The following is a 15,106-nucleotide window of genomic DNA, read 5'->3' as shown; positions in this document are numbered from 1 at the left end:
TTCTCTGGCTGGGAAGCTATCAAGCATTCAGAGGCAGAGAACCTGGGGGAATAGGGTGGGGGCACAAAATTTCCCTGGCTTCCCAGCCACAAATGAATCACTTAACATCTCTAAGATATGCAAGCAGCTAAAACTCTTGTCCAAGTTCTCTTCATCTTGCGTCTCAGTTACTGCAACACCCTCTGGGACTGGACTTGCTGACCTCGCGAGGTGCTTTCCAGCCCTATGTTTCTATGATTCTCTTGCATTGCTCATATCCATTCAAAATGCTGCTACAAATATCATTTTCTTAGCTCTTCACTTTGACCATGTTACCCCTCTCTTTGCACCCCTTCACTGGTTCCCCTTTCTCCATTGCATCAAACTTAAGGTACTTGTCTTTAGTTTCAAGACCCTTCATGGACTACCCCCATGCTACCTTTCATCTCTCATATGCTATTGAAAAGACAGTTCCCCCCTTCAATCAGCCAATTATCCCAGCCACCATCACCCACTTGTTAAATTCTCAAGAAGCACCTCTGTGCTGCTCCTCATGCATGGGAAGAGCTCCCCATAAACATCTACAAAGCCACCTCATCCTCCTTCGAAACCCCCTTACAACTCTCCTTTGCCATGGCCTATAAAAAATTTGACACTGGTTAGGCAGATGGTTTGCTGGGACCACTGCCCATCATGCTGACCAGAGTCATCTCATTGTTTCTTTGTGCTCCCCCATCTGTCCAACTGTTGTCTCTTGTCTTAGACTGTAAGCTCTTTGAGGCAAGGACCATCTTTTTGTTCTGTGTTTGTACAGCGCCTAGTACAATTGGGGTGCTGGTCCCGGATATGGATAACGAGGAATAAAAACAGAAGTTGTTCATGCAGAAAGCGGGAGTGTAGTGTTCCGTAGGGAACTGGAGGTTCCTTCTAAAGGATCTTACCTACATTCTGAAGGGAGGTCAGTTGAAGGTAAGAAACTGCAGCCTGTAAATGATAGGCCAGATTTGTAGCTAGTGTATTTTGGCATAGCTCCTTTCACTTCACCTGCTGATTTACACCAGCTGAGGATCTGGCCCAGTATATCTAGGCTCAGATTCCTTGTGCCGTTAGTTTTAAAAGGCCACTGCCAGCTGCCTGGTCAGAATTTACACCCTTTTTTATACTTTCATGGTTTTCTAAACTCTTCTGAAACTTGAAAATAAAAGTTAATTCTCTGCCAATTTCAATCTTTCTGATCTTACTTCCTTGTAAAGTGCCTTTACCTCAGATGGGAGGCACTACACTAGGGAAAACTATCATTGTTACAGTTTTCTTCTCAGCTGCCCAGTCAATGATTAGGAAAACCTGGATAGGAACACACAATTTGTGATTAACTGGGCAAAACTCTAAGGTAGCGGCTGCTCTGAGGGAGGTACTGGCTTCTTTGGATATGGATTCCGTCTTGGCACTAGTGAAAGCTTTTAACACTTTTTCTTCTCCCCTCTGCAGACAAAAATGTCAAGGCTGGTTCAAGCTCGAAGACTGGAAGGAATGGACAAGAATGTCTGGTAAGTCTGCATGACTTGGGGCTGGGCAACTCTGAATGGAGCAGACCCTGAAAGTCTGATATAAGATATAACCAGCACAGACTCAGGCAAGGGAGGTAATGCTAGCCCCTTGGAGTATCTGGCAAGATTAAGTGCTTTGGTAATGGAGACTCAGTGGCTAAAGTATATTTCAATATTCAAGAAGCTTTTAGACAAGGTTCCATAGCAGAGATCTAAATGGCTATGGGTAAGCATCCTGGAAGAGGGGACAAAATAAGGGGCTAGATAGAAGACTAGCTTAAGAGCAGGAGAAACCAATGCAGCCTTAGACGTAGTGGTGGCTCTAGGGAATAGTTTTGGGTGGTTTGTAACTCTCCTTAGCTGCAGTGTGATCATTAAGGATGTGTTAGAAGGCCCCTAAGTTTTCTGTTACAGCTGCTGGGCTGTTGTGGCGGTAGGGGAGCTGCTGCTGCTTTGGAGTCTCCTTCTAAGATGGGCCCTATGCAGTCTTGGGCACTGGAATTGCTGCCCTATAAAGATCCTTCACCTGGAAGAGCTATTCTCTTAATTTATCAGACAAAGGGCTCCTGGCAAGAAGAGTGGTGTGCCAGGGTGGACGGGCTGGGACCCTCTATAAACCCTGGTATTCTCTCTGTAGGGTGGAATTTGTGAAACTGGCTGCCACTTACCCAACCGTGAACCTTGGCCAAGGCTTCCCTGACTTTTCCCCACCAGACTTTGTGAAGGAGGCATTTATGAAGGCCGTCGGTGGGGAGAACATCATGCTGCACCAGTACACCCAGGCCTTTGTGCGTGAGAGATCCACCTCCTTCTTTTAGAGCAGATGTTGCTGCCTGATTGCCTTTGCCCCTTACAGCTCACCATGGAGTTAAATAGGCCCAGGCTTGAAAAACTCCCTTGTGCAGAGCAAATAGATGTTTTGGCTGGGCCGAGAGGAGCTGGGGAGTCACTGGCTTCTTCTCTGGAGGGGAGGGGAGCAGAGTGGCACAGGAGCTGAAAGTTCTTTTTGAAGAGGGGAGGGGGCAGTAGGGAAGCAAAGTCACCTCAACCCCCACCTCCTCCTCCACTCACCATCCAAGGAGTTTCATGCTGTCTGGCAGTTGTGCAAAGACTTTGCAGGTGGGGCGGGAGGGGAGATTAGCAGCACGGCCCTGGAATCATCCGTCGACTGTATTGCTCCATTGACTGAACAGTCCATTTCCACCTTGTTTAAACAAGAGCATTGCCTTCCACCGGTATAATAACAGAACTTACTGGGGTTATTGTTGAGGGGAAGGATGGTCCAATGGTTAAGGTGCTGGTCTGGGACTTGGGAGACGTGGGTTCAATTCCTTACTCTATCACAGACTTCCTGTGTGACCTTGGGCAAGTCATGTAGTCTCTCTGGGTCTCAGTTTCCTTTCTGTAACATGGGGATAATAGCATAGCCTGCCTGACAGGGGTGTTGTGAGGTGCTCAGATAGTACATGATGGGGCCATATAACTACCTAAGACAGATAGACAGCAACCTCAAGTTTAATTTGGCAGCAGTGATGCTGTTACCATGCAAATTACATGGGGCAAAAAATGCCTCCAACCCTGACCTGGTGTCTGCCCATCCTCTAGGAAATGCCAATAGCCCAATGGACAGGGCCGGCTCCAGGCACCAGCCCACCAAGCTGGTGCTTGGGGCGGCACCTGGAGGGGGGCGGCGCGGCGTTCCGGCCGCCGGGGAGAGTGGGGCCACGGCCGGGCTCGCCGCCCTCCCCCCGGCGCTCTGGCCGCCCTCCCCCCCCCCCGCGCCCTCCCCCCGGCTGCAGGGGGGAGAGCGGCGAGCCCCAGCCGGGGCTCGCCGCCCTCTCGCCGCCCTGCCCCCTGCGCTCTGGCCGCCGGGGGGAGAGCGGAGCCCCCGCCGGGGCTCGCCGCCCTCCCCGCAGGGCTCCGGCCGCCCTCCCTCCCCCGGGGGGGGGGGCGGCCGGAAGCTTTTTTGCCTGGGGCGGCAAAAAAGCCAGAGCCGGCCCTGCCAATGGAACCTCAGCATCTTCAAAAAGACCTCTGCATTCCACTGCTGCACAGAGGCTGTGGTGGGAGTCAGCAGCAAAAGGGATAATTGGCAACGTTAATATCTGCACCCTCTTGAGAGGTTAGCGCAGCGAGTTCAAGGTAGCTGAACTGGCTTATTCTTAATAACCTGGCCTACAAGGACCCCAGCCACTTGGAAGGGAGGGAGCTCAACCAATGTTTCCTCTAAATGTTCTTTGTACTGACCGGGCTACAAACTCCAGTGCGCGTTACATTTTTGTCCTTGGGCTAGCTCACACTTGCAGGATGGAGGGGTTGTGTCAGTTACCCTGCTAACAATGTCCTGCTCCTATTTGTTGCTAAGTCCTAATGATCCAGGCGGAGCTGTGTGACTCTCTTCCCTGACTCCTTGCTACAGGGACACCCGGCGCTGGTGACGATCCTGGCCCGCTTTTTTGGGAAGCTGCTAGGGCAAGAACTGGACCCTCTGACCAATGTGCTGGTGACGGTCGGGGCATACGAAGCCCTTTTCTGCTGTTTCCAGGCTCTGGTTGATGAAGGCGATGAGGTAATCAAGGACTCTCCATCTGTTGCACAGCTCAATCCCGACAGATGCACTTGTTCTGACCCCACCATATTGTGGAACCTGAATTAAGCTGGGGGCTCTTGCTTGTTTATGGAGGCCCCCCGGCCCCTCAGGAAGGGCTGATCACCTGTGTCTATTTGTATGGGGCAGCCTGGAATTCTAGACCAAACCTTGCCTCTGGAGCAGGACACCCAAACCCGGGTTTCTGCGGATCCTTGTCCTCTTCAGCCCTCAGCTGTTACACTCTCTCACTAGAGGACAGATCTCCCAATGGGCACTCACCAACACTCTCATTTCCATGGGTGGCAAGTCTGTCCCTACTCAGTTTGTTCTTCTTTCTGGTACCCAGCCACTCTGGGGTCTGAGATCCGGAGCGTAAAGTAATGACCTTACAGCTGGGAGTGAAGTCTCCTGCCCCCTTGTTACCAGATTTGCCCGTTACTTTGGGGTATGCTCATTTATTAGGGTTACTCTTCATGTGGGGGGGGGCGTGTTCTGTAATTCTATAAATGTACTGCTTGTGTCACTGTTCTCATACGGAGCCCTACTTCTCCCTGCTGCAAGTTCCCTCCCAATGGAGCTATCCTGCATGACCTCAGTTCCCCAAGGCTGGGTTCTTCCAGCCCCAGAATCAGACGAACACACACATTAACAGAGCGCATCTGAGAGAACCGGGTTAATCAGCACTCCCAAGCTGATCCCTTGTATGTCCCTGGATTCAGCAGGCTGGGTCGAACAGCACCTCCAAGCTGTCACCCTCAATATGCCACAGGAATAGAGTATGCCTGAGCAGGCTGGGTCGAGCAGCACTTTCAAGCTGCCACCTTCATATGTCCCAGGTTCAGCACGCCCCTATCCCCACTTTCATGTTACAATTGTTCTGATAGTAACCCACTTGATGAGCAAACCCCACAGGATTTTGGGGCGCTTCAGGGATCTTTTAGCTTAGGTACAAGGAGCGTTGCTGCAGAGCGAATGAGGAAGCCAAAAAACACCCACGAGGGGAGAAAGAGAGAAGCAACCAGCTTAACCATGAAACTTATTTATTGCCAGGTAATAACCATAGGGGAGCCAAACAAACAAAACAGTTATAATATTAAATCTAACTTAAATTTGATTATAAAAGTCAGGTTTAGAAAACTATAACTTATCACACAAGTCAGGGTCAGAAGGCTATACCGAGAGAGAGAGAGAGCTGGTTTCTCATCGCTCCATGAAGCTTGAATCGATCGGGGTTTCCAGGCAGTGGTGGTAGCTGAGGGTCCGGAGTGCTGGAGACAGGCAGAGCCCCCAGCACGATCAGTCAGGAGATGATGAAGTCCCAGTGGAACCGATGCAGATTTTGGATCCAGGCATCAGAACACTTACTTGAGCATGGGTAGGGGTTTTTGTAAAGAAACAATGGTTCAAGGGAGAGCACTAGATTTGTTTGTGGGTAAACTGATGGCTCAAGAGAGAATACCAAAGTTGTTGTGTTCAGGCTAGACAATAGGAACTGATCATTCCTGGCTATGGGCGGTGTTCCTTGGAGGGAGCTCCACTATTTTGGATACTGATACAGGATTTATGTCTAGAATTGGTCTGATAACTACTGAGCTGGGTGTGTGCAGGCGGGTTCATTAACATCTGGAGCAGAGATCCCCCATCATGCAGTGCTTCCATGCTTTTCTGATCTCAGAGTTCCCTGCGGTTCTTGCCTTGGAACCTCTGTTCTCCATTTTGTATGCTAATGGAGATGCCTCCTTGTCCCATCTTCGTTGCAAATGAGGCTAGGGGAGTTTCCTTAATCCTGTCACCCTTATCCCAGGGGTTAGGGGTGTCTCCCACTGCCTTTTCATTGCTTTTTGTAAGTCTTTCTTCTGATCGGTTTTGATTCAAGCAGAGGCGGGGGGTTGTAGCGGGGTGATCACCCTGCTCCGGCCCTGGAAGGGTAAAAGCAGCCCTTGAGAGGGCTGCAGCAGGATAAGAGAGATTAAGAAAGGCTGATTGGGGAAGTAGCCTCAGCTGGGGCCATGCCCCAATCAGGCCACAGCTGGCCCTATAAAGGGGCTGCTAGGCTGGAACACAGAGAGACAGTCTCTCTCTGGCTGTTGAGATGGATGGGCTTGGCTGCTGGGAGCTGAGCAGGGTACCTAAAATGGAGCAGGGCTGGGGGAAGGCCAGAGGAGCTGGGGAGCTCCGGCCTGGAAAACCCCCAGGCTGCAGGCCTTGTTAAAGGCCAAGAAGGTACTGGGGTTACAGAGGGGTAGGCAAAGGCAGCAGGTCCAAACCCTCCTTGCGGATGATGAGTGGCAATTATACTGCAGTCCGCCCCAGTGAGTGGGGGCTAGATGGTGACTGGCAATAGCCAAAGACTGAGGCGAGGTGGGGATAGGGGGTTGGGGGTTCCCTGGGGAGGGGAGACCCAGCGAGACTGCGGGGTACTGCAGGGGGCAGAACCCTGAGAAAAGGGGCACCGGGGTCCGGGAGGGACAGGGGGCCAGCAGTGAGGCGAGACACTGGCCTGCAGAAGGCGCTCTGGAGGCTGGTGAGCTAATTCCCTGGACGACCAGCAGGAGGCACCGCACCGGTGAGTCGTCTTGCCTTGCTACAGGGGTGAAGTCAGACAGGCTGGGTACTGCGCCCTGGTTCCCCAAGAACACAGAGCTGATAGGTAACACCTTCCAACCTCCCCCTGCATCCATCAGCACTGATCAAAGAAGGACTGTGAGTTCTCTGACACTCCCTCTGGTGCCTTCCCAGGTGATTATCATTGAGCCGTTCTTTGACTGCTACGAGCCGATGGTGAAGATGGCTGGGGGCACTCCTGTGTTCGTACAACTGCGACCGGTAAGTGGGCATCAAAGCAAAGCCGCTGTGAGGGCTGCAGACTTTAAGAAGCCTGCTGCTCTCTTTCTCTCCAACCCCTCTGGATGGAAATGGCATGTGAGGGCAAGAGGCAGCTTTACAATGTGTCCTGGATGAAACTTGATGGTAGGAGTGGTAAGTTTGTCTCTGAACTGGCTTCTGCGTGATAAGAACCCAGGTCAGGTTCAATAAGGCCTGCAGTTTCATCAGGACCAGCCTCACGATTTGTGGTGCCCCAAGTTGCTGGAAATGGGGAACCAGATCATTTGTTCCTCTCTACAATGATCCCATTGCCAGGGGTGAGGGGTCCTGACGGGGGGACTTTCCTTTCTCTCTGGTCCTGCTGCCACAGATGCAGATACGTCAGCCTGTGTGTTGAAGACCTTGCAGTAAATTGAGAGGGTCCCTAAAAGAGCAGGTCCCAAGAAGCCTCTTGCTTTGTACATAAGGCTGATCCTGAATGTTACCTGGAACTCGAGACTTCGGCAACTCCCTGACAGAAAGCCCTGAGCATTGGGAACAGTATGTGCATGTTGACCTGGCTGGAGAGAGGATGGTGGATTTGTTTCCAAACTCTCATGACTCCCCAACCTCTATTATTCTAAAACAGAGAGGATGAACTGAAGGTTAAGGCACAGGACTAGAAGTCAGGCAGGACTCCTGGGTTCTATTCTTGTCTGTTACACTGACTTGCTGTGTTACTTTGGGCAAGCCACGCATCTCTTTGTGTCTCGGTTTCCCCAGCTGTAAAATCAGGGTAATGACACTGATCTGCCTCCCTAGGGGTTTTGTGAGGTGGCTTAATCCATTAATGTTCATGGAGTGCTTTGAGATTCTCAGCAGGAGGGGGCTGGAGATGGCAATGTATTATTAATAAGAGCTCAGAAAGATTCCTAGTCAGAGCAGGGGGAAAGGCTGCCCCTATGTCCCCAGCCATTTGTTGCTTTTAATCACGATTCCCACACTGTCCTCTCCAGAAAGCTGCAGAAGCCGGAAAACTGATGTCCAGCGGAGACTGGCAGCTGGATCCAGCAGAGCTGGCTTCCAGATTTACCGAACGAACCAAAGCCATCGTTTTGAACTCACCCAACAACCCCCTGGGGAAGGTAGTGCCTCTAGCAGCTGGGAGAGCTCCCCCTTCTCTCTGCAGGGACCCTGAAAACAGTTACATGAGGAAGCCTGTGCTGGGTGTCTCCTTAGAGTCAGCGCTTGGGTGGGGTCCCAGAGTCAGCTCCTTCTTTCTGAAGAAGATTCTCAGAAAATCTGGCAGCTCCAGAAGCTGGGGGTTGTTTGTGAGATGATCCACTGATGATTCCACTTTGCAGCACTCGTATCACCAGCCTTTGAATGTAGGAGCAGGAGGGAGGGAGGGATAGCTTGTAGTCCCCCTCGGTCAGGTGACCCAGCGTTAGCACATTACATTCACTGCCAGGAGAGATCCGTCTGCAGCAGCCTGGTCTTTCACTTCCCGGCTGACAGGGAGCATCTCCAGAGGGGACACACAGCTGTCTGGGGGTGGGAGGGAGCACCTCAGCCTGTAGCGAGCAGGAGTGGCCCTACTTGGGTAAGTGCCCTGAGGAGAGCCTGGTCCCTGGGTCTGGGTGGAGGCTGCTGCGGTAACAAGGATGGGGAGAGTGGCACTCCTGTTGGCAGAGGTTCTCCCCGTTCCTGCCAATTGTCTGCCTGCTCCAGGGAGAGAACATCTGGCTGAGATGCTGGTGCCCACAAGCCCCACTAGGGCTGAGCCTGAGAACCCCCTGTGGGATTGTGGAGCTCAGAAATGCTGCGCCTGATTGCCCCTTCTCCTCTGCCTGCCTGGCATAGGTGTTCACCAGGGAGGAGATGGAGCTCATTGTAGACCTGTGTGTGAAACACGATGTCCTGTGCTTCAGTGATGAAGTGTACGAATGGATAGTCTATGATGGGAAGGAGCACATCCGGATTGGTAAGGAGCATGGCTTGTCTGTGTCTGGGCCTGTGCATCCTCTCAGTCTGCAGCTCTTTCCTTTGGGAACACAGAGAAGCATTTATCAGAGCTGCTGTATTTGGAGGGGAGACAGTGACCAGTCGCATTTATTTCACTTGCTTTGTCCCACAACGTGTGAGGGTGAATTGAGTATTTAAGTGAGGTTCATACAGCCCTGCCACTATACCGGTCTCTTGGCCTGCAGCACTCCCTGCTATGCCATGCCTGGGTCCCCACTCAGAGATCTTCCAGTGCATCACAGTGTTGACTTCCACTGTTAACCAACTGTTATCTCAGCTGTTTGACTCCAGTGAGTTTCTGATCCTGGAGTCAGTCGGGAGTGAGTGGAGAAATGGCCTCCGAGGGTGAAATCCTGGCCCTATTGACGTCAATAGCAAAACTCCCATTGACTCCAGTGGGGCCAGGATTTCACTTCACGTTTGTAAAATTGGGCAACATTTTAAAAAGTGGCTATTGATTTTGGGTGCCTCCGTTTTTGGGTGGCCAACTTGAGACTCTGGGCCGGGCCTGATTTTTGAAGTGCTGCAGCAGGGTGAAGTCATTAGAAGCTCTTCGTGCTCAGCGCCACTGAAAACCAGGCCTAGGATGTCCTGAGTTGGGTACCTCAAAACCGAAGCACCTATAGTTAGCCATGTTTTCAGAAGGTGTTTCTTTTAACTATCTGCTGTAAAGTGCTTTGGGGACCATTTGAATGAAAGGCACTTTATAAATGCAAGATGGCTGTGTGGATTGGAATGGGCATGAAGATACCCTCGTGCAGGGGTAGACAACCTATGGCATGCGTGCCAAAGGCGGCACGCAAGCTGATTTTCAATGGCACTCACGCTGCCCGGGTCCTGGCCACCAGTCCGGGGGGCTCTGCATTTTAATTTAATCTTTTAAATGAAGCTTCTTAAATACACCTCTAACCCGAGATAATGCTGTCCTCGGGAGCCAAAAAATCTTACTGAGTTATAGGTGAAACCGCGTGATATCAAACTTGCTTTGATCCACCGGAGTGCGCAGCCCCGCCTCTCCGGAGCACTGCTTTACCGCGTTATATCCGAATTCATGTTATATCGGGTCGTGTTATAAAGGGGTAGAGATGTATTTTAAAAACCTTATTTACTTTACATACAACAATAGTTTAGTTATATATTATACACTTATAGGAAGAGACCTTTAAAAATGTTAAAATGTATGACTGGCACGCGAAACCTTAAATTAGAGTGAATAAATGAAGACTCGGCACATGACTTTTGAAAGGATGCCAACCCCTGCCCTAATGTCATAAATACAAAACAAGGACAATTTATATTGTTTGCTGTGAGATCTTCCAGCTGTTTTTTCTCTCTTGTTTCATTGGCAGCCAGCTTGCCGGGCATGTGGGATCGCACGATAACCATTGGGAGTGCTGGGAAAACCTTCAGCGCCACAGGATGGAAGGTGATGGATTCTGGAGTGGCAGGGGAATTTCCCCCACATAAAACCTTTCTGCCCCCTGATTCAGTTGTTCCAGTGTAGGACTCTGGCTGAGGGCCAGTCTCCCTGAAATCAAACCCATTTTTTTTCTATTCCTTAAAATTTCTCTGATTGTTGGGGAATCTCTCTGTTTGTCTTTAAATTGGAGGGATCGGAGGTAACAGGATGCTTTACAAATGGACCTGGTCTTATGCAGAACATAGTGTGAAGTGGCAGTATGTAAATAAAGTGGAGCAGGTGTAAGATACCTGGGAATCTGAAACATCCCCCCTTCTCTGTGTTGTAACAGGTTGGTTGGACTTTGGGGCCTGATCGCCTTCTGAAACACCTCAGAACTGTCCACCAGAACTCTGTGTATCACTGTCCAACAGCGGCTCAGGTAAGGGGCCATGCACCTGGAGAGGCATTGCCTCAAATCAGATGTCTGATGCAAGCCCCAAAGGCCCTCCGGGGAGAGATCTGGTAATTGTCTCCCCAGACCACAACTGTGCAGAGCCTAGAGGTAAGAGTTCACTCACACACCATCCAGGTAAGATGCCACTTCCCCAAGCAGGTGCAGAACCGGCAAGCTTGCTCTGTCCCTTGGGTGGTATAATAGCCAGGTTAGGACATTGGAGGAACACCTTTCTCAAGCCTCCTGTCTATGGTTCGGAAGTGGCAAATGAACAGCCAGAGAGGCATTGTCAGCCCAGGAAACAGACAGAAGATGATGCATTGTGACCCAGGGTGTCTTCCTCTCAAATCACTTCACAACATGCCAGGAGGGCAGGGGACAGAGTCAAGTGATTCCAGATTGTCAAGTATGCTCTCTGCACAGTATTGGCTATCTCCGGAGCTGGGGGAGGAGGTTTTCTGTTGTGAGGGGTGGGAAGCAAAGATTTTATTGATCTAGGCCTGGTGTTTTAACCCACCTGTTATCTCCTATGCATCTGAACAGAAGTGAAAACCCCAGTTCATGGGCTGCCTCTAGAATTTGCAAGTAAGCCTACCGCAAACTCTGAGCATTTTGCTGCTTTTGGCTGGGGAGAGGGGTCCCTCTGATGCTCTGAGCATGCACAGGGGATGCTTTCTGCCTGGGTCTGAGTTCCTCTCTCCATCATCCCCCTCTCTCTCCAGGAAGCAGTGGCTCAGGCATTCCAAAGAGAGTTTGACAACTATGGGAAGCCAGACAGTTATTTTGTCCAGCTGGCTCAGGAGCTGCAGCAGAAGCGGGACTGGCTAGTTCGGAGCCTAGTTGCTGGGGGCATGAAGCCCATTGTCCCTGAGGGCACCTACTTCCTGCTGGCAGACTTCTCAGAGTTCAGTAAGTTCACATGACTGTTTTATCTGGTTCTGACCTGCACATTAAAGGGATGGAGCTCACAGCTTGGAAGTGGGTGTTGCGGAGTCTAGAATAAGATAAAGCCTGGTCCATTTTCTTCACTTTGAGTAGGGAAAGGAAAGACAATGGCAGGTAGTGGTGGGGAATTTGTTGCTTAATGAAGTGATGATCTAGTAGCACTGACTTAAATTGGGCACAGCGTGAGCATGTGCTATGCCATGTCTCCCACACATCTACAAATTCACCTGTGTGTGGCCAGTGACCACCTCTGTGCGAGGATCTTTCCTGGCCTTGAGATTCTCTTGAGCAGAGACTGACGACTCTGTTAAACGGAAAAGGATGAAATAGCCGTATGTGTTTTCATCTGAGCCAGAGTTCGAACCCAAGTCCCTAGAGGGGACACACTACTGTGCTTGCCCACAATGGCATCTGGCGCCATGTGGGTACCTGGCTCAATTGGGAAATCCATCTGTGTCCCATTTGTTCCATCATTCCCCTTGCCCATTCTGCTGTGTGTGTCTTGCAGAAAGTGAAGTACCTGACCTCCCGGATTCTGATGAACCCTATGACTCTCGGTTTATAAAGTGGATGATTATAAACAAGGTAAATGCCTCTGTCTCTCTCCAGGGTGCTTGTTTTCTGGGATGGTTTCCCCATTCTCTTTGCTCCAGTTCCATTTGAGGGAGCTGGATTTTGTGATGGTGATTTCAAGTCAATACTTGAAAACATTGGACCTGTTACTTGAGGCTTGCTACCATTGCCCCACCCAGTCGAGTACACGGCCTTGTAATTCAAATCCTCTTCCTTCCTTCTAGTGTCCTGTCTACCAAAGGAGCGCATTAATGGCATATCCTAGATTAGCCATCTGGTTATATCCCCACCCTCCACCATGTTCCTTCAGAAGTCAGGGTATGATGCCCCCTCTGCGATGTCCTTCTGAACCAATTGATCATCTTGTTACACCCTGATGTTCATCTTGCCGATTGGCTCTGTGAGCATCCTGACACCAGAGGCTAAGCCACCAATGTGTCCGCCAAGGACACAGGGTGGGGGTGGGGGGGATAATGCCTGGTTTGCTGGGTGGCAAGATGGCTTCTGTTGAGATGTTTGACTCTGATCTTGAAAAGCAAGCAGCTGGAAGTGTGGCTCATGTCTGCTCAGTAACCTGGGGTGTCCAGGAGCAATGAACTTACTGCAGGTATGGGTCTTTTTCTGATCAGAGAGTGGCACAAGGCAATGTGCAGAGGCTAAGAAAAAATTAACCTTGTGTGCACCCTCTTTTTCCCCCCTCCCCTTCACAGGGTTTAGTTTCCATTCCAGTCTCCGCTTTCTACAGCACTCCACACAAGAGGAATTTTGACCATCTCATCCGCTTCTGCTTTGCGAAGGTGAGGCCTCTGGGGCAACAAGAAAGAAGGGGAGTGAGTTCAGGCAGTGATCAGGGCTACTGCTGTAAATGAGGCATATACCAGAAGGGATAAGTGGCTAAGACTTGGGGCTTAAAACACCAAACAATAACCTGGAACCACAGGTTCAAAGTCTGGCAGGACTGACTCAATTTTTCAGCCCTCAGAGGTAGATAAAAAGAAGTCAGTGTGAGTGTCTTTCACGTGAGATCCTAATCCAAGTTCTGTTCATTCATGGCCACTAAAGATCCCAGTGCACTTTCAATAAAAGTAGAGCTTCACCCCAGTTCATCTGGCCAAAATTTCCTCTCATCCTCTATTACTATTTAGAGATTGGTGTGCACTGGGTGCCTGCTGTCCTCTGTCCCAGCCGTGGCTGCATTTCAGTGGTGCTGTATATACAGCATTTGTGATCCTTCAGGATGAAACAGGGGATATAAATCTTACATAACTGTATCTTATTATTCAGTGTGGAGAGGGCGGGTGTGGGCATGGAGCCTGGTGGGGCTGACAGTCTGGTGTTTGCTCAGGCGGAATCTACGCTGAAGGCAGCAGAAGACATACTGGAACAATGGAGTCTGGAGAAAACTGGCCAGTGAATGCTTTGGACAGAATACCAGGCAGGCTCGCCCTGATCTGCTGCTATGTCCTGCTCTCCTTGATGCAGCCATCGTGGCTACAGATTCTTTGCTTACTGTTTTTATTTTAACTCTTTATTGCATCATTGGATTTCAGTCACCTTCTCTATCATGCACATGGGCAAGAGGTTTGTCAGCCCTCGGATCTGGTTCAAAGTTTCTTATTGCTGTCCACTAGCAAAAAGGTTTTAGTGTTCCTTGGGACTTATGAGCCAGTATATACACTGGTAAAACTTTATTTTCTCTTTTTTACTTTCAAAAGCTTCACTAACTTATTCATACTGGGTTCCCTGCAGCTAAAACACAAGGCAAAAATGGTTGCTGGGCTCCCTGTCCTGCTCCATAACATTCTATATGTTCTAAATAGGCTGGTCCCCGTGATCCTAAGTCATTAGAGTCCAATGACAGGTGAACTTTTACTTTATCAGAACTTTTCCCACTGGTTCCTTCTGTTCCATCACCTTGCAGAATGGACTACCAGCTCATCCAGAAAACAGACAGTCCAAGTAGTTAATCTAGTCTAGTCTACCTTTAAACTCTCCCCTCCATCCTCCTAATAGAACCAGGCCTGGCTGAGCTCTAATTGTCACCTCCTAGCAGAGTATCACCCAAATTATAAAGCAGGTACTTCGGGCCTTCAAGAACGATGCACAGACTCAACTAGGAAGGGAAGAATTTAAAGTTGCAGGGCCTGTCCTCCTTTCCCTGTATACTTTTGGTGCTTTAGAGAAATTCAGTAGTGAGGGGAGCTAGCAGAGATTTTGTGTATTTGTGTCTTTCAGATGCTCCCTTGTGGGAACAACTGGATTATTCTTGACAAAGTTTAGATAAATTAACTCTGATGTAGCATCTTAATTTAAACCTGGGTAAGAATGTGAATCTAAATTAATGTAAACTAGCTTCTTAAATCGTTCCAAAGCAGAGCATAACTGATCTTTTAATAAGGATTTAGAGTACAAATTTAAATTACTAAAATGTACATAAAGGAATAAATATTGGTCTACTTAATACCTCTGTTTTAACATTCTTCATCTGCTCTGGCTATCAATAATATTTTACCTTAAATGTGGAGGGCTGCATTGACACTGCTGAATTAGAGACAATGACCAAATTCTACTCTTACACCATTGCAATCCTTCTGAAGCTATGGAGGTTGCAGGAGAGACACTGAGGCTATGTCTACACTACGCACCATTTAGCGACACAGCTGTGCCACTAAAAGGTGCAGAGTGTAGCTGCTCTTTGTTGGCTCTCCCGCCTACAAAAAAACATCTACCCACAATGAGCGGTGGTAGCTTTGTCGGCAGGAGAGCTTCTCTCCCCCCCCCCCCCC

The 15,106-nt window shown here is 49.7% G+C and overlaps 1 protein-coding gene across 7 annotated transcripts in view; it reads left to right on the top strand.

The window, feature by feature from the left end:
- KYAT1 (kynurenine aminotransferase 1) overlaps positions 1–15,106 on the top strand; it is a 24,031-nt gene extending 8,925 nt beyond the window's left edge. For 5 of the 7 annotated variants that reach the window (XM_026657216.2, XM_026657213.2, XM_026657212.2 and 2 more), the window contains 12 exons: positions 1,468–1,526; positions 2,164–2,314; positions 3,946–4,095; positions 6,856–6,942; positions 7,938–8,066; positions 8,785–8,905; positions 10,296–10,372; positions 10,698–10,787; positions 11,525–11,711; positions 12,256–12,332; positions 13,031–13,117; positions 13,666–15,106. In XM_026657216.2, coding sequence (XP_026513001.1) covers positions 1,474–1,526; positions 2,164–2,314; positions 3,946–4,095; positions 6,856–6,942; positions 7,938–8,066; positions 8,785–8,905; positions 10,296–10,372; positions 10,698–10,787; positions 11,525–11,711; positions 12,256–12,332; positions 13,031–13,117; positions 13,666–13,734 — 1,278 coding nt within the window. In that variant the 5' untranslated portion in view covers positions 1,468–1,473 and the 3' untranslated portion in view covers positions 13,735–15,106. Of the gene's footprint in view, positions 1–793; positions 949–1,467; positions 1,527–2,163; positions 2,315–3,945; positions 4,096–6,855; positions 6,943–7,937; positions 8,067–8,784; positions 8,906–10,295; positions 10,373–10,697; positions 10,788–11,524; positions 11,712–12,255; positions 12,333–13,030; positions 13,118–13,665 lie in introns of all 7 variants that reach the window. The other 2 variants (XM_026657214.2, XM_029912712.1) reach the window with 2 other exon arrangements.

The sequence above is a fragment of the Terrapene carolina genome, unplaced genomic scaffold, assembly GCF_002925995.2.
Source record: "Terrapene carolina triunguis isolate 2854851 unplaced genomic scaffold, T_m_triunguis-2.0 Scaffold238, whole genome shotgun sequence".
NCBI lineage: Eukaryota > Metazoa > Chordata > Testudines > Emydidae > Terrapene > Terrapene triunguis.
This window is presented reverse-complemented; position numbering and strand designations above follow the sequence as displayed.